Genomic DNA, 22,254 nt, shown 5'->3' on the forward strand with positions numbered 1-22,254 from the left:
CATCTTGCAGGGCGACTTATAAAAGGTGAACAGTTTACTTAAAGTTGCAATACATAAGTGATGGCAGCGACAAGAACTTCTTTAATATCCTCCTGGACTGAGCAAATTTTGACTGTAGCGTTTCTAACCAAAATTGGCGTGCTATGTGAGGTTTAAAGAAGGCTGTTTGGAATAATAGTTCATTGAAAAGTGAAGTTTTTTTTTTTAAAAAAAAATCAGTAGAATATGAAATAGCAGGATAATATTCAACCACATATATTATTTTAATTGCAGCTTTGATCTTGCCAGTGGTAGGATGGAAGGCAGGGAGGCCAACAGTAGGTGGAGCTAGAGCCAATAAGAGGCAGCACCAACTCATTCTAATTCTACCTCCTTCCTCCTCCTGGCTGAGTTTTACAAAGCGTGTTCTCCCTAACAGAGAGCACGTGTTGCGGTTGGGGGAACAAGCCACCCTGCCGTTACTGGGCAGATTTTGTGAGGAACCCAAGCCTTTAAGTGGTTAAAATTGGGTTGCTGGGGAGTTTTGATTGTTGCCAATTTGGAGGAGGGGTCAGAGTCTTTAAATACAGGGGCCAGACGTTGGACGTCCTCTTGGCCATTTTGCACCGGATCACATGGAGCGCTTGGACAGTCTTCTCATTGTCTGGTTACATTTCTTTATTTCTTTATTTCCCCTTTCTTTTTAATCCTCTCTAGTCCCTTAAATAATTTAATTCCCCCCTTTTCCTGTTCGATTTCCCACCCCACCCCTTACCCTGCCCTGTGGGAAGATTCTCCCTGTAACTGTGGCTTGCCTTTCCCAATACGGAGAGAGCCCCCGTTAGGGGCTTTCTTTCGCAAAAAGGTTTGCCCCATTTCTCTTGTTGAAATTGTGGGGCTAATCAGGGCTGTTCCCAGCTTAGCTGGTATCACTTTCGTTTATAGTATCCCCGAAGGTTGGCTTTATTTTGAGTGTGTGCAGTGCTGTTGGCCAAATTTTAAGCTAGCCTTGGGTGGGAGCACTAATTTGAGTTCCTTTGATATTGCTATGAGACTAAGATTCTCAAGAGCAGAAGCAGGGAGGCCTATTCGGCCTGCACATAACTTCCAAGCCTAAGTCTGCTACAGGTAGCAGTTAATTGTTAAGTCTCTGACACGTGACTCATTCTCGCTATAGGAATGTATCTGCTTGCAGGCCCAGTTGCTGCTAATGTATATCTGAGGCAGACAGAGGGCCCCAGAGGCTCCCTGTGCCTCCAAGGACTATGAGCACTCTGTATATGCTCTTGAACTATGCTGTTTCTGAACAAGTTTATTTTCTCCAAGTTTGTTTTGCCCTGATAGTGGCGACTGCCATTTTAGAGATGAGCCATTGTGGCTTAGTGGCTAAAGTGTAGGACTAGGACCTGGGAGACAGGGTTCATATCCCCCTCTTAGCCATTGTTATAACAAAACAAAATAGCTCCTTTTGGGCTATTCTGTTGCTGGGTAGTTAGGCCCATTTGTGATAAAAGAACTTTGGGTTTCTTGAAGGGGTGCTTCCCTCTAAAAGGGCAAGCAGGGGTACCTGGACAAGCTGTGGGCTACCTCAACTCTGCTATTTCACTGGAAACATTTATGCCTGGCCTAGCAGGTGATCCTAGGGCTTTGCCCTAGAATTCAATGGCCTGGAAGCGTTTCCGGCCTGAATAGTGTCCCCATGTGGTCCATGAAGCATTGGTTTCACTGGGTCAGCGCATAGTGCTGGTAATGCCTGGGTTGCAGGATTGGTCCCTGTATGGGACAGCTGCATGCTCCCCCATTGCTCTACCTGGACACTTAAGTCCTTTCGGTGGTTACCTCACTGCGAGGGATGTAACGGGCGCCACGTTTGCAATATGCAAGCGGGAGAAAGCACCTTTGCGTGCCCGCATTGCAGTTTGTGTGTTGCAGGGCACGGCGCTGCACGGGCTGCAAATGCATTGCATTGCATGAGAGATTTGCAGTTGCATTGCACGGAGCGTGTGTGCATTGCATGGAGGGTGTGTGTGCATTGCACGGAGGGTGTAGTTGCATTGCCCGGAGTGTGTGGTTGCATTGTACGGAAGGTGTGGTTGCATTGCACGGAGTGTGTGTGCATTGCACGGAGTGTGTAGTTGCATTGCACGGAGTGTGTGTGTATGCATTGCATGGAGGGTGTAGTTGCATTGCACGGAGTGTGCAGTTGCATTGCATGGAGTGTAGTTGCATTGCAGGGAGTGTAGTTGCATTGCAGGGAGTGTGTTTTGCATTGAACGGAGTGTGTAGTTGCATTGCACGGAGGGTTTGTGTGTGCATTGCACGGAGTGTGTAGTTGCATTGCACGGAGGGTTTGTGTGTGCATTGCACGGAGTGTGTAGTTGCATTGCACGGAGTGTGTAGTTGCATTGCATGGAGTGTGTGTGCACTGCATGGAGTGTGTTTTTGCATTGCACAGAGTGTGTGTCTGAAAAGGAAGCTGGCTCGGCGGCAGCTTTGTTGGGACTTCTTTAAGGGTTCTGGCCAGCCTTGGCCCTGTAAATTTACATAACATGATGGCAGCACAAGATGCCCCCTGCCCAAGCGGGGGCTGGAAGCTGGCAAGCAATAGCTCAATACCTTTTGCCCATATTCCCATTTTATTTAGGGATCCAGTTGGATATCGTTGCTAAAACATACCACTTGCCTATGGAGAAGCTGTCTGCCTTGAAGGAAGTTATTTTGTAATACTTCCTCTGTAGCAAGTGATGCTTCATCAGATCCGATCTTGCTGGGTCTCTTAATTAATCTTCCCACTAGGCCAGGCTGCCTGCGGCCTGAGGTCCCCTTACCTTTGTGTACGCCTACCAAGTGTGGTGAAGGCAGATATCAGGCGATGGTAGCAATTCCTGAATGTATGCAATAGTAGAATCATAGAATCATAGAATCACAGAGTTGGAAGAGACCACAAGGGCCATCGAGTCCAACCCCCTGCCAAGCAGGAAACACCATCAGAGCACTCCTGACATATGGTTGTCAAGCCTCTGCTTAAAGACCTCCAAAGAAGGAGACTCCACCACACTCCTTGGCAGCAAATTCCACTGTCGAACAGCTCTTACTGTCAGGAAGTTCTTCCTAATGTTTAGGTGGAATCTTCTTTCTTGTAGTTTGGATCCATTGCTCCGTGACCGCTTCTCTGGAGTTCGACATGGCAGGATACCTTGAACCCAACCCACACAGGGATTTTCAGGTTCATGCTGCTGCTGCTGGATCTTTGCCCTTTGGTTTTTATTTCAAGGGATGCTGGTGTGCAAAGCTATGGCCTCAAGCCCGGTGTGGTGAGGCAGTCATGTGACATAACTTTTCTTGAGTTTTCCCCATTGTAGTAGCAGTTCACATGTGGCCCGAGGAGTTCAGTGACCATTGGATCTGCTTTTGGTCTGATAACCAGGTAGTGGTGAGCGTCTTAGCAAAACAGTCCTCACACTCTAGCACAGTCTCCGCCCCTCCGTTCATGCTTTCGAGCTGCGCCGCTTAAGGTTTAATATTGTGCTTTCTACTCTCCAAATTACAGGATCCCCTAATGATGTCGCTGACACTCTATCCCATTTTCAGATGAAGTGCTTCAGATCCTGGGCTCCAGACTCAGCTATTGCCAGACTTTTCCAGACCACCTGTGGCATTTTGACAACAATTAGTAATTACAGAGAGCAGCAGCTTCCATTTCCCCTTCTGCTTTTAGCTCTTATGAGAAGGCCTGGATGGATTTCTTAGCCTTAAGCTGGCAGTCCTCGGCCATTCAGATGAACTGGCCCCCATCCTCTGAGCAGATCCGCAGTATTTGGTCCACCTGCTGCAGACTGGGCGTGCGTTATAACTATCAGAATTCAGTCCGCTGCAATGTCTGTTACACTGAAGCTTTATTTTTCAGAGACCCTTGTATAAAGTTTGTAGTGCGCATGGCCTTGGAAGGTTGGAATAGGCTCCAACCTCATAGGACAGTGGGCAGGAAGCCAGTCAATTTTTACTTATGCAGTATCTGCAACAAGTTAAAACTTGTCTGCTGGTTAAAGATCAAGGCGAGACTCCTTTCAGTAGTCCATTGCATTTTCGCACTGAGGCTTGGGAAAATGGTTGTTGGAGCCAGCATGGGGCTGAGAGTCTGGAGGCTTATTGCTTCAGGACTTTTCCTTATCCTTTGGAGCTTGTCATTAGAGTTGGGAACTCTAAAACAGACTTAGTGGGCAGGAGTGCCACAATCAGGCTTCCCGCCACAGGTGAGGAGGGCCCTTGCCCGGTTATGGATAACAGAATATTTGGCTTTTCATTCCCTGGGGGCTGGCCCGCTCCTAGTGCATGAAAATGGGTTCCCGTTAGCCAGGCATCAATGTGCTTACGTCGTGCACCAGTTATTACGGCCTGCGGCTTGCTTACCGCTGAACATGCCTCATTCCTTACGATTGGGTGCTGCTGCAAAGGCTGCACACTGGGGGCCTGTCAGTAGACAGGATTGTGAATACGGGTCATTGGAAGTCTGACGCTGACAAGGGTTATATCAGGAAGTGTCACAATGATGTCTGTGCTGATGCTTGTCTGTTATTTCCTTTTTTCATAGGAGCAGCTGTGCACATTTGGGCCACAGCATTGTACACTAGGCTGGCAAGCAGGTTGACGAGTTTGGACTGGGGCGCCATCTCAGTCTTCCTGCCCATGTGAACATATACTGGATGTCCAGATGGGAATGCTTTGGGAGGAGATCCTTCCTTTGGTGCGGTCGAGTGTGACCTGTGCAGGTCCTCCCGCAGTGCTGGTGGTACAGCTGGGTGAGAATGTTTGCTGTCTTCCTCCAGCATAAGTTTGCATTCCTGCATGCAAGAGGGCTTGGATTGAGTTGATGGCAGCTCTCCCAGGACTCAAAATAATTTAAGGCATTGGTTCAAGGTGGTCTGGAGGGGGGGTTGGAGCACCTGTCCCCTCCAATGGGCAAAGATATTCCATTAAGGGAATCCAAGGATTCACCATGCTTTTGTCGACCCCTTTCGAGGGGTAGGGGCACGCAAGAGTCCCTGGGAGCATTTGGGGGTGAGCTTGAGTCTGATCCTGGTTCATTGCTCCCCCACGCTGTTTACTGGTACTGACGATATGGTGGGGCCCAGTCGTCAGTGCTGCCCTGCTGAGGTCAGGTGCAGCCAGTCAGGAACCAATGCCTAGACAAACTACCACCGAGCAGGCCAGAAAGCATGTTAATAAGGCGGTGGACAATAGAATAAAATAAATAAAGTAAATAAAATAAAATAACAAATAAAATAAAATAGGTCCTTGCTTTAGGTGGTTCTGTAATATTGCACCCTGCTATTTTTCTTCAAGGCTGTTGCTCTCTTTAGGGCAGATGGGGTGCATCTTTCCCCTATGTGGAACGACACCTGGCGGGATGCGATTGCCTTGGGATTCATTGCTCCCCCACAATGTTTGCTGGTACTGACGATATGGTGGGGCCCAGTCGTCAGTGCTGCCCTGCTGAGGTCAGGTGCAGCTAGTCGGGAACCAATGCCTAGACAAACTACCACCGAGAAGGCCGGAAAGCGTGTTAATAAGGCAGTGGAAATAAAATACAGGTCATTGGAAATTGAATGCATTCAAAGGTTATGTTCGTTAACATTATTGGTGTCTTACAATTTTTGCTTGTTTTATCTTAGGTTTAGCAGCTGTCCGCATCTGGATGGTGGGGCACAGCATCAGTGCACGGCAGTCCGGTTTGGGACCGGGTCTCGGCCTTCCTCCACATGTGCAGTTGCTTTGGCTGTCCAGACAGGGAATGCGCCAGCCAGAATTCCTGCCGCTGATTCCTGCTGCTGTTGGGGTGCAGCTGGGTGAGAACGACCTGGTTTCCATGGACTGTTTTTTCACTACGTGCTGCAATTTTGGGTGACCTGGAGAAGCTGCGGGCAGTGGTGCCGACAGCAAAAATATTTTGGTCAAAGCTTTTGCAACGACGTGTTTGGAAGGGTAGTCGTTGCCCAGCTGCCACTGAAAGGGCCAGGAAGCGCATCAATTCTGCTGTGTCTAAAAAGATTTTTGAGCTGGGTGGAGATGTGATTTCCCATCCTGAGATTCTTTTTCAGGCTGCATCCTTTTTCAGAGCTGATGGCGCGCATCTTTCTGCCTCAGGGAATGAGGCTTGGCTGGGTGCAGTGGTGGCCAAGCTGAGGGCTTGGTTGGGTCTGTGAGTGGTTTGGCGGTGAGCTGTAGGCTCCATGGCGGTTAGGCATTGGTTAAATTGGTGCTTGGAGGGGTAAGTGCCTATCCCTCCAAATGATGCGGAAAGGGAATTCCGTTAAAGGAATCCAGGGGCTTGCCATTCTTTTCGTCCTTGTCCCTGGAATCGGACTTGGGCCGTGCAAGCCCCACAGGAACATGAGGGTGAGAAGTGAGGGACTGATGCCCAGCTTCATTTTCTCACCCAATACTTGTTTCCCACGCTGGCTTCCGTTGGTGTCCGGAAGGCCAGCTCTGTCCCTGAGGGCAAGGACAGATAGTCATAACCAATGCCTAAGCAACCACTCACATTTTTTGTATTTTGAATAAAGTTGTGGCCAAAATTATGCCAAAAACCTTAAACAAAAATTGATGTGTGAAGTGTGAATTTTTTGGGGGGGTGGCATTGTGGGACTCAACATGCAATGTGCAACACTGAGAATAAGAAGGAGGAAGCTTCTTAGTAAGGAAAAATAATAAGAATATATAGATGATTTGAGAAGGTTGTAGAATGCAAAGATTATTGTAAATTGTATAATGTGGAGGAAATTGAGTGGGGGCGGAGGGAAGTGGGAGGAAGGAGAAAAGAATAATATGATAGATTGAGGAAATAGAAATGTAAATGTATGGGGGTGGGTGGGGAGGAAATGGGGTTGGCTTCGGTACATATGTATTGTAAAGTAATATGTGAAAACCAATTTCTAAAACGGGGGGGGGGGGGGAGCAGGAGGACTATAGGTCTGGAAATCCTGTTTTCCTTATCTTCAATATCCTCAAACCAATGTGGATACAAATGTCAACTTGCATTTGCAAAGCATGCAGTTTAAGATAAATGTGGTGGTTTGAAAAAACAAAACAAAACACTCTTTGTCAAACTCAAAAGAAGAAGAAGAAGAAGAAGAAGAAGAAGAAGAAGAAGAAAGAAGGAGGAAGGAGGAAGCTGACAGGCAGCACCACCCCCTGGACTTGTTGCAAGTAGGAGGGTAGTCAGGCGGGCATTTGCTGAAACACATTGCGCATGCTGTAGTGGTGCCTGGGAGCCCTGGAAGTCATGTCCAAGGCCCCATGGTGCAGGGACTCAGCACCCACCACAATTTTTTGGTGGGTACCCAGGCCCCTGGCCTGCATGAAATGGTTTCAAATTTTATTTATTTCATTTAAATACACTGCACTTCCAGTTACACAGAGACACAAGCACCAAAATCCCCGCGAAACCATCTTCTGATGTGGCTACGATGCTTCTCCCACAACAAAGGCTTTGAAAAGAATCAACTCCTTTTTTAAAAAAAAAAACTTTGTCAGGAGCCAATTCTTCCCAACTGCTTTGGTTGATAATCAAGGGGGGGAATCGCAGAAAAGAAAGTGAGCTTGATTAATGAGCCTTCACAGCACTCTGAGTTTCGGCAGCTGCGGACCCCGCATTTGCATGCAGGGAACGGCTCAGGATGACAAGGTAGGCCCTGAAGCACGTCTCTTTGTGAGTGGAGAGAATGATGGATCAGCCTGTACTATTTTGAGCCGCTTAAGGCCCACACTGGAAACTGCTGGGAGAGAAAATGACTTGGAGAAGAACACCCAGTGACTTACCCACAAAATACTTGACCTTGGGGACGTATCAAGGGATGGATCGGCACTGATGGATGGATCAGGAAGGAACTGTAAGTTTAGGGCAGGAAAGCAACGGAGGAAATGCAGGGTCCCATTTGATTCTTGCTGAAATCCTCCCCAATGATTGACTTCTTCCTCAAGAGTCAACCCACCCAGTATTCCACGTCAAATGTCTTCTTCGCTCACTATTGCATTCACCAAGAAGCTGATCAATGTGACTTAAGGGGAAATTAAAACTAAGTGAAGCACTTCTTACAGAGAAACCCTAGTAATCCCCATCTCCAGTTTATAGCAGAGTAATAATGTGCACAAAATTCTTCCCCTGTCCCTGACTGTCTAGATCTCTTACTATTTGCACCAAGGTAAGTACAAATTAAAGGTCCGTATAGTTAAAGCTATGGTTTTCCCAGTAGTGATGTGATGGAAGTGAGAGCTGGACCATAAAGAAGGGTGATCGCCGAAGAATTGATGCTTCTGAATTATGGTGCTGGAGGAGACTCTTGAGAGTTCCATGGACTGTAAGAAGATCAAACCTATCCATCCTTAAGGAAATCAGCCCTGAGTGCTCACTGGAAGGACAGATTGTGAAGCTGAGGCTCCAATACTTTGGCCACCTCATGAGAAGAGAAGACTCCCTGGAAAAGACCCTGATGTTGGGAAAGACAGAGGGCACAAGGAGAAGGGGACGACAGAGGACGAGATGGTTGGACAGTGTTCTCGAAGCTACAAACATGAGTCTGACCAAACTGCGGGAGGCAGTGGAAGACAGGAGTGCCTGGCATGCTCTGGTCCATGGGGTCACGAAGAGTCGGACACGACTAAACAACTAAACAACAACAACAAGTACAAGTGTGTTTGTATGGATGTTCACAGAGTGTAACATCCATATACTCCTATAGTTATCTTAGCCAAGCCACTCATAATTGCCCATGTGGTACTGGTAGGACCTTGATTCTTTCACTGTTTCAAATAAACTGAACCAATTAGTGTTGTCGTTCAACAAAATCCTTGGAACCTGTGTTGTTCTCCATTGCCTTTAGCTGTTTCATTAATTTCTCCACAAGTGCCAGTTCTAAAATGGCTTTTTAGAATGAGACGTACTTAAAAACAAGCCGCACCGTGCAAATGATTCCTCTGTGGAAAAGGAACCCAGTCTTCAAACTGTTCTGTGTGTGGAACCTTTCTGAAAGGCATTATACCAGAGTGGTCAAACATGAGCTGTGAATTATTGGGGCTTGAAATTGTACCTCAGCCATGAACTCATTGGCATCTGGCATACATGGGCAGATGCCAGGGCACCAGCACTGTCGTGGGTCCCACTACTAAGAAGAGTTGGAAGGGACCCCAGGGGTCATCTAGTCCAACCCCCTGTAATGCAGGAATCTCGACTAAAGCATCCATGACAGATGACCACCCAACCTCTGCTTAAAAACCTACAAGGAAGGAGAGACTACAACCTCCCAAGGGAGACTGTTTCACTGTCAAACAGCTGCTACTGTCAGAATTCCCCCCCCCTCATGTTTAGTCAGAATCTCCTTTCTTGTAACACTGGTTCAAGTCCAACCCTCCAGAGCAGGAGAAAACAAGCTTGTACCCTCTTCCATGCGACAGCCCTTGGAATATTTGAAGATATTTAATACAGTGGTACATTGGTTCTCAAACTTAATCCGTTCTGGAAGTCCGTTCCAAAACCAAAGCTTTCCAAAACCAAGGTGTGATTTCCCATAGAAAGTAATGCAAAATGGAGAATCCGTTCCAGACTTTTAAAAACAACTCCTAAAACAGCAATTAAACATGAATTTTACTCTCTAACGAGACCACCGATCCATAAAATGAAAACAATAAACAATGTACTGCAGTCACACACACAAACAATCAATCAGTAGCTGAACTGGGTTCCACACAGTCACAAAAACAAAACAAAAAGAGCCGCAAAAACAAAACCACAAAATAAATGGCAAAAGAACAGACAGACCTCAGCGTAACACTCAAAACAGAGCACGTTCGGCTTCCGAAAAACGTTTGCAAACCAGAATACTTACTTCCGGGTTTGCAGTGTTTGGGTTCCAAGTTCTTTGAGTACCAAGGTGTTTGAGAACCAAGGTACCACTGTACCTGCCCTAGGCCCTCTTAACTTTCCCCCAAGCTTCGAACTCTGAGCAGCACCTGGGGGCTGGATCTAGCCATGCCGTTAATTTCCCACAATATCCCTGACTGAGCTTCACTTTAGGGCTTTGCGGGGAATTTCAAGGATGGCCACCACAGGCAGGTAAGCCCAAGTCTCACTGAAAGAGGAAGGGTCCCACCAGAGTGAATGTTGCTGAGGTACCTCTGCTGAGGTACTTCTAGAGAGATATTTAGTTGTAAAGTAATACTACTGTTGCTGTTGCTAACACAATTCCTCTGGGAAACAGATAGAAAGAGATCATTTTTAAAAGCTGCACAAGGCTGCCATGCTAGCAGGGGTGAAGGCAGTAGAGGAAATGAAGGAATCCTCCCCTGCTATGCCCTTCTGTCACCTCTGAAATGAACGGCAAATATTAGCAATTCTGAATGCATTAGTAACAGGTCGGCTTTCTTCTGACTCTCCTGCTAGCTGAAAGGGACTCCTTTAACATCACTAATATGCAACTCATACCAATGTTTTGGTAGCAAAGGACTGTCAGGAAGACAAATGCCTTTGCTGCCTGTGTCTATTAGGGACATAATTCGGGATGTGCAGCTATAGTTTTGAGGAAGAGCAGTGTGGGCTGTAAAAGCCATCTGCCCGGTACATTTTCTACAAGAGCAGAGATGGTCAGACTTTAATTGGAAACAAGAGCTGAGCCCCACATCTTGCAGCAGAGAAAAAGCTGGTCCACCCTCTGTGGGCATATTTGACAGGTGGGGTGGGGCTCACCTGACGTAATATGATGTCAGGTGATTACACTTCAAAGGAAAAAGCAGCTGTATGGTTGTGCTGCTTTCCTTGGCAAAAGTGGAGCTTGCTTTTGATGCTGAATTCAGTGCCGAAAGCAATACCCCCTTGTGCCAGAGATGGATGGCGCTCGAGAACACTGTAAGAACATGCTAGGTCTGACTGGGAGATCCTAAATGCAGCTGATACTGGGGGGGGGGGGTTTGCATTTGGTGCTGAGTTTAAAAATGGGGCAGGAGCAAGCATTCAAGTACTAGCTGCACTTCATATCTTCCTGTTCTGACGGAGTCCCCATTCATGATGAGGTTTTTATGTGCATTTACACGTGGGTGGCGCTGTGGGTTAAACCACAGAGCCTAGGACTTGCCGATCAGAAGGTTGGCAGTTCGAATCCCAGTGACGGGGTGAGCTCCCATTGTTCGGTCCCTGCTCCTGCCAACCTAGCAGTTCGAAAGCACGTCAAAGTGCAACTAGATAAATGGGTACCGCTCCGACGGGAAGGTAAACGGGGGTTTCCGTGTGCTGCTCTGGTTCGCCACAAGCGGCTTAGTCATGCTGGCCACATGACCCGGAAGCTGTCTGTGGACAAACGCCAGCTCCCTCGGCCAAGAAAGCGAGATGAGCGCCGCAACCTCAGAGTCGGCCACGACTGGACCTAATGGTCAGGGGTCCCTTTACCTTACTCAAACACAATCGACCAACTCTGCTCCAGGCCTTCCCTGTTGATGCAGACAAATCTGAAATGGAGCTGGCGTATTCGGTGTTGGAAGTGAGGCTTGCATATTCACACCTGTCCTCTTCCCACTTCATGCATTCAGGCAAGCACCAAAATGGAGCAGAAGCCCTAAAGAGGTATTACTTATGATTACAGTGGTACCTCCGGTTGCGCACAGGATCCATTCCGGAGCACCGGTCGGATCCTGAGGTTTGCTTATCCAGAGGTGTTGCTTCTGTGCATGTGCACAGCGCGTAGAGCGCTTCTGCGCATGCGCGCAAGGGCAAAACCTGGAAAAATACTTCTGGGTTTGCCGTGCATGTATTCCGAAGGATACGTAACCAGAGGTGAACGTAAGTAGAGGTACCACTGTATATTTATATCTTACTTTTCTTCCAGGTCATCCCTTTCCCCATTTTATCCTCACAGCTCTGTGAGGTAGGTGGTTATCATCATCATCTTCATCTATAAGATTTATATACCACCCTTCATGAAAAGATCTCAGGCCGGTTCACAAGATGAAAATACAAGATAAAACAGAAACGAGAAAACAACAACCTCCCCTCTCACCTCCTTGAGAGGCGTTGACTGGCCCAAGGTCAGCCAGTGAGCTTCCTGGCTGAGTCAGGATTTGATCAGTCCTTAGTCTAGCACTCTGATCACTTGCATGCTGGTTAGATTTCCACTAGACAATTCCTTTCTGTTCATGTGTTGTTGTTTTTTGCCTTCTCTCTTTCACTGTGTTATTTCTAGTTTCAAAGGAAGACTCTGAGAATGAATTATTGAAAGGATAACTCAATCTAGAGATCATCTTTTACCTCAGACTCAGTTCATTTGCCTCCAGGATCCTCTAGGATTCATGATATTGAGAAATATCTATACAGTTTTTCAGTTACTACGCAGTTTACCGCAGCAGATTCCACTTGGTAGGAGAGTGACACAATCTAGAAGACAGTGATGTGGATAATCCTGCTATTCCCCATCTTTGACTAATTATTTTCTTTCAGCTAATTGGGCTCTTTCTAAAGATGCACGGTTGACAGAAATGAAGGGTGAATGTTCTTCTTCAGAAACTTTGTAAGTTAATTCTTATGCACTTGCAGTTCTTGTGAAGTTAGTTCAAGTGATCTTCCTTCCCCCCTTTCATTAACTTACTAAGTTCACCGAACTTTAAAATTCATGCTGCCTTTTATCTTGGATAGGACTGATCAATATGATGCAATGGAGTGCTTGCATGAATGGGAGAGAGGCCCCCTTTTAGGAAACAAGGCAGACTTCACCAACCCTTGTTTGGGGCTATAACTCCTACCAGCCCCAGCCAGGCTGAAATAAGGGGTGAGCCTTTACATAAGAGAAGTGGCAGACATGGAGACTGCTCAGGCAGCAGTCCCAAGACGATGCTTACTTGCAATTAAGTTCCACAGGAATCAGTGAGATTTACAAGAAAAATGTGTTTGGGGTTAGAGCCATAACTTCCAGCCTATTTTCAGGAGCAATCCTGTTGAATTTAACAGAACTACCCTAGTACATAAGGGTGTCGTAGTTTTACATCGTGGAAATTTGGCATATCGATTCCTTAAATACAGTGGTACCTTGGTTTGCAAACAGTCTGGTTTGCATATGTTTTGGATTACAAACACGTCAAACCCGGAAGTGCGTGTCCCGGTTTGTGAACTTTTTTTGGATTAGAACCCATTTCTTTTTGGATTACGAACAATTTTTTTTTTTTGCGAAAGCGCGCCTTGGGTTACAACCTGTTTTGGTTTACGAACGGACCTCCGGAACGGATTATGGTTGTAAAGCAAGGTACCACTGTAAATGAAAGTGAAGGAAACAGAAACTAAGCCACAAATCAGAATCTAGAAATACCTGGATTTAAGCCATTTTGATGAAGGTTCAGACATTAAAAGATGCGCCTATAAGTGGAACTGCTGTGTCCCACACTTCAGCATTCAGCTTTCACCTCCTAAGAAGCTAAATCATTTCACAGGCACAGAAGTCTTACTGTGTTAGAATTGAAGATGGATGAACTACCTTTTCCAGTGCATTTGTGTGTGTAAACGAGCAATAGTTTCCCACAGCAATCTGGACACAAAAACCGAAAATGTAAAAATGTATGAAAGCTTGGCATCAGAGAGCAAATAATTTGCACTTGGGGGATAAAATGTGGGACTAGAGCTGATGGGAACAAAGGGGAAGTATTGAGGAACAGCTGATAGAGTGGACTGATACGTGAGCAGTCCTGTATATTCCCACTTCAAAAGAGAGCATTGCATAGCGGTAGAGCATGAGACTCTTAATCTCAGGGTTATGGGTTTGAGCCCCATGTTGGGCAAAAGATTCCAGCATTGCCGGGGGTTGGACTAGATGACCCTCGTGGTCCCTCCCAACTCTACATCAATTCAACTCTACAATTCTACTCCATCTCCTCAGAGTATTGCGAAAGAACAATGTCAATCAACATTTGATTATCTCCTTCTACCGGTCCACAGTAGAAAGTATCCTTTCATACCGCATCATGGTGTGGTATGCTGGTTTGACATCAATGGATAGGAAGTGCCTACAGAGGGTGGTGAATACAGCACAAGATATTATGGGCTGTCCCGTGAATCCACTGGATGAAATAGCGGAAGAACGTTGCCTCAGGAGCGTGAGGAAAATTCTCAGGGATGATTCACACCCTGGCCAGCACTTTCTTGATCTCCTGCCCTCAGGCAGAAGATATAGAAACACCAACAGGGTAAAGAACAGCTTCTATTCATCGGCTGTTAGGCTGCTGAATCAAAAGATAACAACAGGGCAAGTGACTTTTAGGTTTGGTGGGTGTGCGTCAGTAAACGAGGGGAATTAAGACTAAGAGAGCTGAGTGGGGGGTGTTCGTGTAATCTCACTGTATACAAGTTGTACAAGTGACAATAAAGTATTTCAAATGCATGATTAATGTGTCAGTGGGATTTTGCTGCATGCACATGCAATAAAACAGAGGTGTATAGATGGGCCATTACTATTTGAAATTGTGCTTACCCACCAAGCAGGTGGTGTTCCGAGTACGTATATTTACATGAAAAATTGTCTTTGGCTGAAAGAGGAAGAGCCGAGACCCTTGGATTTTGCAAGGGGATCTATTGAGTCAAAGTACATTTTAGCATCTGATTCCCTCTTAGAAAGTAAACGAAAAATAAAAATGCCAAAGATAAGCTACAAAGCAAAGGAAATTGGACTATAAGACTATTGCTTTTCCCGAGCTGAGCTCCATGCCCTTCCCACTCCTAGCCTGTGGGAAAGCACTGTGATCAGAGGCCATGTTCATCTATTGCCACAGGAGTGTGCAGCAGGATGCCAACCTGTGCCCCTCACCCGATGTGCCAGATTACAACTCTGCAATTCCAGATGGCTTGAAACCGCATTCAAACCCACATGCAGCGGGACAAAATGGGCCATGAAATTGTGAACTTACTAAGCTTTTTCATGCAGTCTCGAAGCCTGGTTTCCAAACTGAGCACTCGCTGGTGGAGTTCCTCATAATCATAGGCACCAATTTCCTCCTGGATCCCGGTGAGGACTGAAGACAGATTTCTAATTTCCTCTTTGAACTGGGTGATTAACTTAGCATCAGTTTTGTACTGTTCCAGGACTGGTATCAGTGGCAGGAGCTCATCCATCTTTTCTTTCAGCTCCTGCGAAAAAAGCAGTGAAGTGTGCATTAGGGAAGTCTAAAAATGTTACGTCCTCTAAGCTCTTTAATAAAATTCTTTTATGCTTCTTATCAAATCTATGCCTGAAATTCCTATTGATCGTAGTATCAAAATTAGTGTCCCACGAGAGGTTTAGAAGCCCCGAGATGAATGGCTTTAAAGCTTTGGATAAATTGTATGTTCTTAAATAATGTTCTTAAAGAGAAACCATTTTCTTTTAAATCAAACCTTTCCCAGTATAGAATAAGAAGAACAGGAATATTATTTTTAAAGCTAGTTTGATCAGAAACATACATCCATTTAGTCCAAATAATGACAGAACGCTTAGCTATATACATGCATTCCACTATTATCATCGTGGTGTGTGAGAAAGCTAGTGAATTGATTTGATTTTTCTATTTAGAAGAGGCGATTGGTTGATCTGTACAGAACTGCCTCATCCACTAAGAGCATCCTGGGCACTTCAGTAAGTGTTCAACACTGTCAAAGGTGACATCCTTATCCACATGAAGACCCCTGAATCTAGGCTGGTGTGTTGATAAACAACCCCTCCTACCTGACTGATTCTTTTGCCAATATTTTAACCATGTACAAAACTGGCTATACCTGCCATTTGGCCAATCAAGACATGTATCAATAAAATGATTATTCCTCTAAAACTCCTCACAAAGCAGTTTCCCAGAGGAAAGGCTTTTGATTACACCCAAGTGTGTGGTTTGACCTTTATGCTAAAACATTTGGATTCTTCACCCACAGATAGTTTGTTTCTTCTAGATTTCTGTTAAGTACAGGCCTCCCCAGACCCCAAACTGATTCCAAAACTGTTTCCTTAGCCCACTGTACTACTTTGGTCAATACTTTAACCTTGCGTTAAACGAGTTCCATCAATCATTTTGCCTATCACCTGGTTTTGAAAGGTGATTTGGAAACACATACACCCCTTCTCCAATCCATTAAGAAAAGGTCTCAGCTTCTAAATCTGCAACAACAAAAATGGACTGGCCAGTTCATCTGCATAGGAGGCAAATGCAGAAGAATGGAAAGATAACACGGAATTATAAAAATGGTAGGTGGGTCCTAAGCGAACAATAATATTGGGGTTGTATCCAATGCCAGTCCTCCTCAGATGAGACCCATTGAAATTAATGAACACAACTAACTTAGGTCTAGGGATGCGGGTGGCGTTGTGGGTTAAATCACAGAGCCTAGGGCTTGGTGATCAGAAGGTCGGTGGTTCGAATCCCTGCGACGGGGTGAGCTCCAGTTGCTTGGTCCTTGCTCCTGCCAACCTAGCAGTTTGAAAGCACGTTAAAGTGCAAGTAGATAAATAGGTACCGCTCCGGCGGGAAGGTAAACGGCATTTCCGTGCGCTGCTCTGGTTCACCAGAAGCGGCTTAGTCATGCTGGCCACATGACCTGGAAACTGTACGCCGGCTCCCTTGGCCAATAAAGTGAGATGAACGCCGCAACCCCAGAGTCGTCCGTGACTGGACCTAATGGTCAGGGGTCCCTTTACCCTTTACCTTAGGTCTATTAATTTCAATGATTTTACTCGAAGTGAATCTTGGTTTGCAGCAACCACTGAGCAAGCAAGCTCACAAAAAAGGATAATCTGGATAGGACATGACTTGGTTCCACTGACTCCAGCAGAAATCATTGCCTGCCTGCCTGCATTGGGTTTTGGCATTTGCTCATTTGGAATAAAGAGAATCGCTACATTTCATGATACATTACTAAAGTGGTTCTAATAAGAAAGCTTTGCCTATGATGGTTGAGAAATGCCCTCATGATGTTGAGAGAAATGAGCTGATATCGTAAAATCAGTCTTCAGCTCAGTGAATAGGTTTATCCCTTGAGGTGTTTTTGTTAGCACTGTACCATGTTGCATAATAATGATGATAGTGGTTCCAGTGTTTCGACAAAAGTACATTTAAATTAATTGTATCAACCATTTCAATTTAATGAATTTTTTTATGCAGGGGGGATATCACCTCGGAAATATTAATTCCGGTGATGAGGTGGGGTAAAAATCCACAGGCAATGTCAAAAGGCATGTTTTACATATAGCTAATTTAAATAGATGTAAATTGCATTTTTAAATTACATGCGGAAATGTTATTACCATAAATGCATTAGAGTAACTAGAGCCCCCTTTGCAGTTCTCTTATATAATGGTATACTCATGAGGAAAATTCCACTTTTTGTTGATGCCCAGAAATCTTGAAATGATATCCGCTCGGAAAGGATGAATCGAGGGAGTGTTTTGTTAGACACAGAACCATAAACTCACACAGACCTTCACAAATGGGACATTAAATCCTCTTTCTGTTCCAGAGATCTTAATTTATGAACACAGTGACATGACTATGTACATTGTTGGGCTTCGTTTCAATAGTGGTTTCGATATGGGCAAAAGGAAAGAACTATAGAAGGAAACAACCATATGTCAGGAGTGCTCTGATGGTGTTTCCTGCTTGGCAGGGGGTTGGACTCGATGGCCCTTGTGGTCTCTTCCAACTCTATGATTCTATGATAGACCGCAGACTCCATTTCCTGAAGCAACTTACAGGAGTCCCTTACTCTATGAAGAAGAAGAAGAAGAGTTTGGATTTGATATCCCGCCTTTCACTCCCTTTAAGGAGTCTCAAAGCGGCTAACATTCTCCTTTCCCTTCCTCCCCCACAACAAACACTCTGTGAGATGAGTGGGGCTGAGAGACTTCAAAGAAGTGCGACTGGCCCAAGGTCACCCAGCAGCTGCATGTGGAGGAGCGGAGACTCAAACCCGGTTCCCCAGATTACGAGACTACCGCTCTTAACCACTACACCACACTAGCTCTCTATGAGGCAAATGGGCTTAATTTGTTCACGGTTGTTCTTCCTTTAACAAACTTGAACAATATATATGTCAAGGGAGACATAAGATGGGCAGTTCATGTGCGTAACAACCAGCCATTGTGCATAATTCACCTGGCCTCTTGGAACAGGGGTCAGCAAAATTTTTCAGCAGGGGACCAGTCCACTGTCCCTCAGACCTTGTGGGATGTTGAACTATTTTGAAAAAATATATGAACGAATTCCTATGCCCCATAAATAACCCCACAAATTCCTATGCCCCACAAATAAAAGCACACATTCTACTCATGTAAAAACATCAGGCAGGCTCCACAAATAACCTAGAGACCCATTTTAAATAAAAGGACACATTCTACTCATGTAAAAACACGCTGATTCCCGGACTGTCTGCGGGCTGGATTTAGAAGGTGATTGGGCCGGATCTGGCCCCCAGGCCTTAGGTTGCCTACCCATGTCTTGGAAGGATTCTCCATGAAGTCCGGTGAATGTTTACAATGGCTGGCTGATATGCACACTAACTGCTCAATTTATAATCCTCTTAACATATGCATGAACGCTCATCTTTAAACATTTGTGTACATGCAGATAGGTACTCTGGTCCAGAGCACGCCAGGCACCCCTGCCTGGCGTGCTCTGGTCCATGGGGTCACGAAGAGTCGGACACGATTAAACGACCAAACAACAATAACTCTGGTCCAGGGTCTTTTACAGCATAGTATGGCAGCAATCAGACTCGGGAGGAGTGCTGTGGCTGTGAATTTTGCTCTGGGAAGCTGCATGTTTGCTTATTTGCACCAAGCCATGATTTGGCACCTGGGCCAAAGTGGTACTTATTGCCTGCAGTTAGATGAGCATGAAGGCTGTGGTTTAAGATCTGAAGATTGTATTTTTTCAAGAAAAGAAAAGAAAAGGAACCAAATGGACTGGTACACTTTTATGCCTGAGAATTTTTTTTACAAAGGATCCAAAATGATCCAAATGCAGCCTTGTATTTAATCCTGGTAGTAGCCAAAGCCAAGCGAATAGGATCCTGTGCAGTTGAGCGAGTGGGCTGGCAAAGGAGGAATGGGGCAATCTCTCCCTCCTTTGTGCCCCAAACAGAACCATGTAGGCTGCCAGAAGAAATGAAAATATCTGCATTCAGCAGGCTACTGAAGAAGGGGCAGCACTCTTCATCCCTCTGCTGTCAGCTCATAGCAGGTTGGTGTTGGGTTGTTTTTTTTTTTTTTTGCAGCTAAGAACTTTCATGGCGCTAATAACTTTCGTGGACGCGGGTGGCGCTGTGGGTTAAACCACAGAGCCTAGGACTTGTTGATCAGAAGGTCGGTGGTTCAAATCCTAGTGACGGGGTGAGCTCCCGTTGCTCGGTCCCTGCTCCTGCCAACCTAGCAGTTCAAAAGCACATCAAAGTGCAAGTAGATAAATAGGTACCGCTCCGGCGGGAAGGTAAACGGCGTTTCATGCTTGCCACATGACCCAGAAGCTGTACGCCGGCTCCCTCGGCCAGTAAAGTGAGATGAGCGCCGCAACCCCAGAGTCGGTCACAACTGGACCTAATGGTCAGGGGTCCCTTTACCTTTACCTTTAACTTTTGTGGGCATCCCTACAGATGAGGAATGTCTACCCAGTGTACTCGATTCTGCTCTCCAGGCACTAGTTCAGGAACTGCAATTCTCAGTTGGATGCACAGACTCAATGGCAAAGCTGACATCACTTAGCAGGGAAAGCTTCATAAGTAGGGAACACATGAGTGCTCAGATTGTCTGTAATAATCAATGGGTAGAAATGCATTTTCTAAAAGATCCTCCCATTTCCTGCACACACTCTAAGAGGCAGATCAGCCTTTTCAGAATGTGAACGAGATAAAAACACCGTAATGTGACTATGATATCCACAGGGCGACAGATTGCTTCTTTTTCTCCACAAGTGAAATAGGCTTTTTATAAAAAAACAACCCACCTCTTGATTGAAATTTGTTTGAGCTAATTCAGTTGCTTAAGATGTCTGATCAAGCATATGCCAGTAAAAGGAAAACTGAACCTCTATTTTACAAGTTTTCAAAAGTGGGCCATATTGGTTACAGATAAGAAATGTGTTCATTGCATTCTAACACAACTAGGAAGCATATAAATTGCACTTTGGTCATTGTGCATACAAAGCCTGACCTGTACCATTGTGCTCAGTCCCCAGTTTAAGCATGAAGTGCACTGAGCAATCTCACAGATTGCTCTTCCAAAAGAAAGAAGCACGGCCTGTTAGTCTGACCTTTTAAAATTACTGAGTAATATGATTGCTTTGCACTCCTTTTAAAATGCCAGTCAAAGGACCCAATCAAAGCTGAAGGTCCAGCCAATCCAAATATCGGGTCTTTTAAAAGGTTACAGTGTTCAGAACATGATGTTGCCCTTGACAGCTCTCATTGGAACTGCTGGATGCTGACCTTAACGCTAGGGCCACGAAAAGTGTAATGACAATACAAAATACTTGAATGGCACAATACAAGCTTCCCATTATTGCCAATGATGACAGGAATCGTCGTTGAGTCTTGTACGGCTATGGACATATCCTGTAGTTACACCATTCTGAACCTTTCTTGGGCAGGAAAAGAACATCTTAAAGGGAGTGTTTCTCCAACCGAGACAACCTGGTTTTGTTTTTGAATTGCTCTCGTCCATTGGTTAGATAGTGGGGAGCATTTCTGAAAGCTACCTGTCAGAGCAGGCGGGTGAGAAGAGGTGAAGCAAGGCAGCCAGAGGAGTCTAGAAGAAAGGTGAGTTGACTTGTTGACAGAATGGGGAGCCGACAAACTGGTAATGCAACACACTGTTGAGCAGGGCAGCTAAGAGACAGAGAAGCTGGGAGAACGGCAACTTGGCTTTTGTTGGAAAGTCAAGTTGCTCTGACTGAGCAGGAGCCAGACTCATTGTAGAGCCATGTAAAATGCTATTGGCTCCGTTGTGTCATTTGATCTCTTTTATGGCCCTCTGCAGTACTGGCACAATGCATTGCAGAGAGTAGGCCAGAAGATCCCTCTTCTGCCAAGTTACCATATTGGTGCAGTGAGAAAGGAGTTGGGGTCTAATGGCCCTGGTTAGGGATGAGCTAGTTGTCTCCTCTAGTGACCTATAACCTCACTCTGTTCTGGTGAAACCTGTATAATCTCTAAAATTGGTTCCAGTCTAGATTTCAGAACTGGAGCATGTGCAGTTTGTCCTAGTTTTCCATTTCTTTGGTTCATTTGTAGCTTCTCTGACTCCCCTGCCTTGGCAAAGTGCACAGTTGCATTGCTGTTTGTTTGTTTTAACTCTTCCAAAAAGAAATCAGAAGCAAGCTTGGATTGTTACTTATTGCTTGCTTTCATTCCTCTACATTAGAACACCACACAAAAAGAATCGAAAGGTGCAATCACAAATAACAAGCATATCAAAACACTTTTTTGCAGAGGGTTGTGGTGTCTTTTCCACTGTGCACATGCATGTAAACTAGACAAGGGAGAGAGAGAAGACAGATACAGATAGCAGCACTCCGTACAAATGTCAGGGGGAAAAATGGATTTGAAATGTAAAGATCTTTCATTCTGCAGAATTATCTTCTTCAGCAATTGTATATAGTGACAAAGTTGTGTGTAGTATGTAATTGGAAGTCTCCAAAGCAATCATAATGGTTTGTATTCAGCGCTGTCTTTAGCATATGTGCTGCCAGGGTGCAAAGATCTGCCCAGCGCCCCCAAATTAACTTTTATTATGCTTATGTCAGACACCATGCTTATGCCTTATCTCTTGTTTACAAAAGAAGGGAGGAAAAAGAAACAAACTTTTTTATTTGCTCAGTTATTTATACACAACACCACCACACTTAAACTTGTAAGTATTGTTTATGCACCTACTTAGGAGTAACATCAGTCGTGTCAAAGGTGCCATTGACCCTGCTGCCGCATAGCAGCTCAACACGATACGTAACATAATATTTTGATGTAAGAGTTAATTTCGTGTGCATGGCACAGTTCATTGTGAATGACAAGCGCTGCCGCTGGTGCGGCGCATCTTTGGTAAATGAACGCACAAAGTTGAAAGTCCTTTAGTGAAACAGTAGGTATACATTTTGGTAATACCTAGTGTCAAGGCTACCTCAAGTCTCAGCTCACAAAAGACCAACGCCTATCTCTTCTTATATACAAAAGTGTTTGTTGCAGTTCATTGTTTGCTTCACATCCGAGGCGCGCAGCCCTACGTCTGCTAGGCTTAGACCGCTGAA

The 22,254-nt window shown here is 45.3% G+C and overlaps 1 protein-coding gene across 3 annotated transcripts in view; it reads right to left on the reverse strand.

The window, feature by feature from the left end:
* The window catches only part of OLFM3 (olfactomedin 3), a 177,847-nt gene that overhangs the window by 8,292 nt on the left and 147,301 nt on the right, over nucleotides 1-22,254 (reverse strand). For all 3 annotated transcript variants that reach the window (XM_081008720.1, XM_081008719.1, XM_081008721.1), the window contains exon 4: nucleotides 14,908-15,127. In XM_081008720.1, the coding sequence (XP_080864846.1) occupies nucleotides 14,908-15,127 (220 nt within the window). The remainder of the gene's footprint in view (nucleotides 1-14,907; nucleotides 15,128-22,254) is intronic.

The sequence above is a fragment of the Podarcis pityusensis genome (assembly GCF_964106645.2).
Source record: "Podarcis pityusensis genome assembly, chromosome: 6".
Classification (NCBI taxonomy): domain Eukaryota; kingdom Metazoa; phylum Chordata; class Lepidosauria; order Squamata; family Lacertidae; genus Podarcis; species Podarcis pityusensis.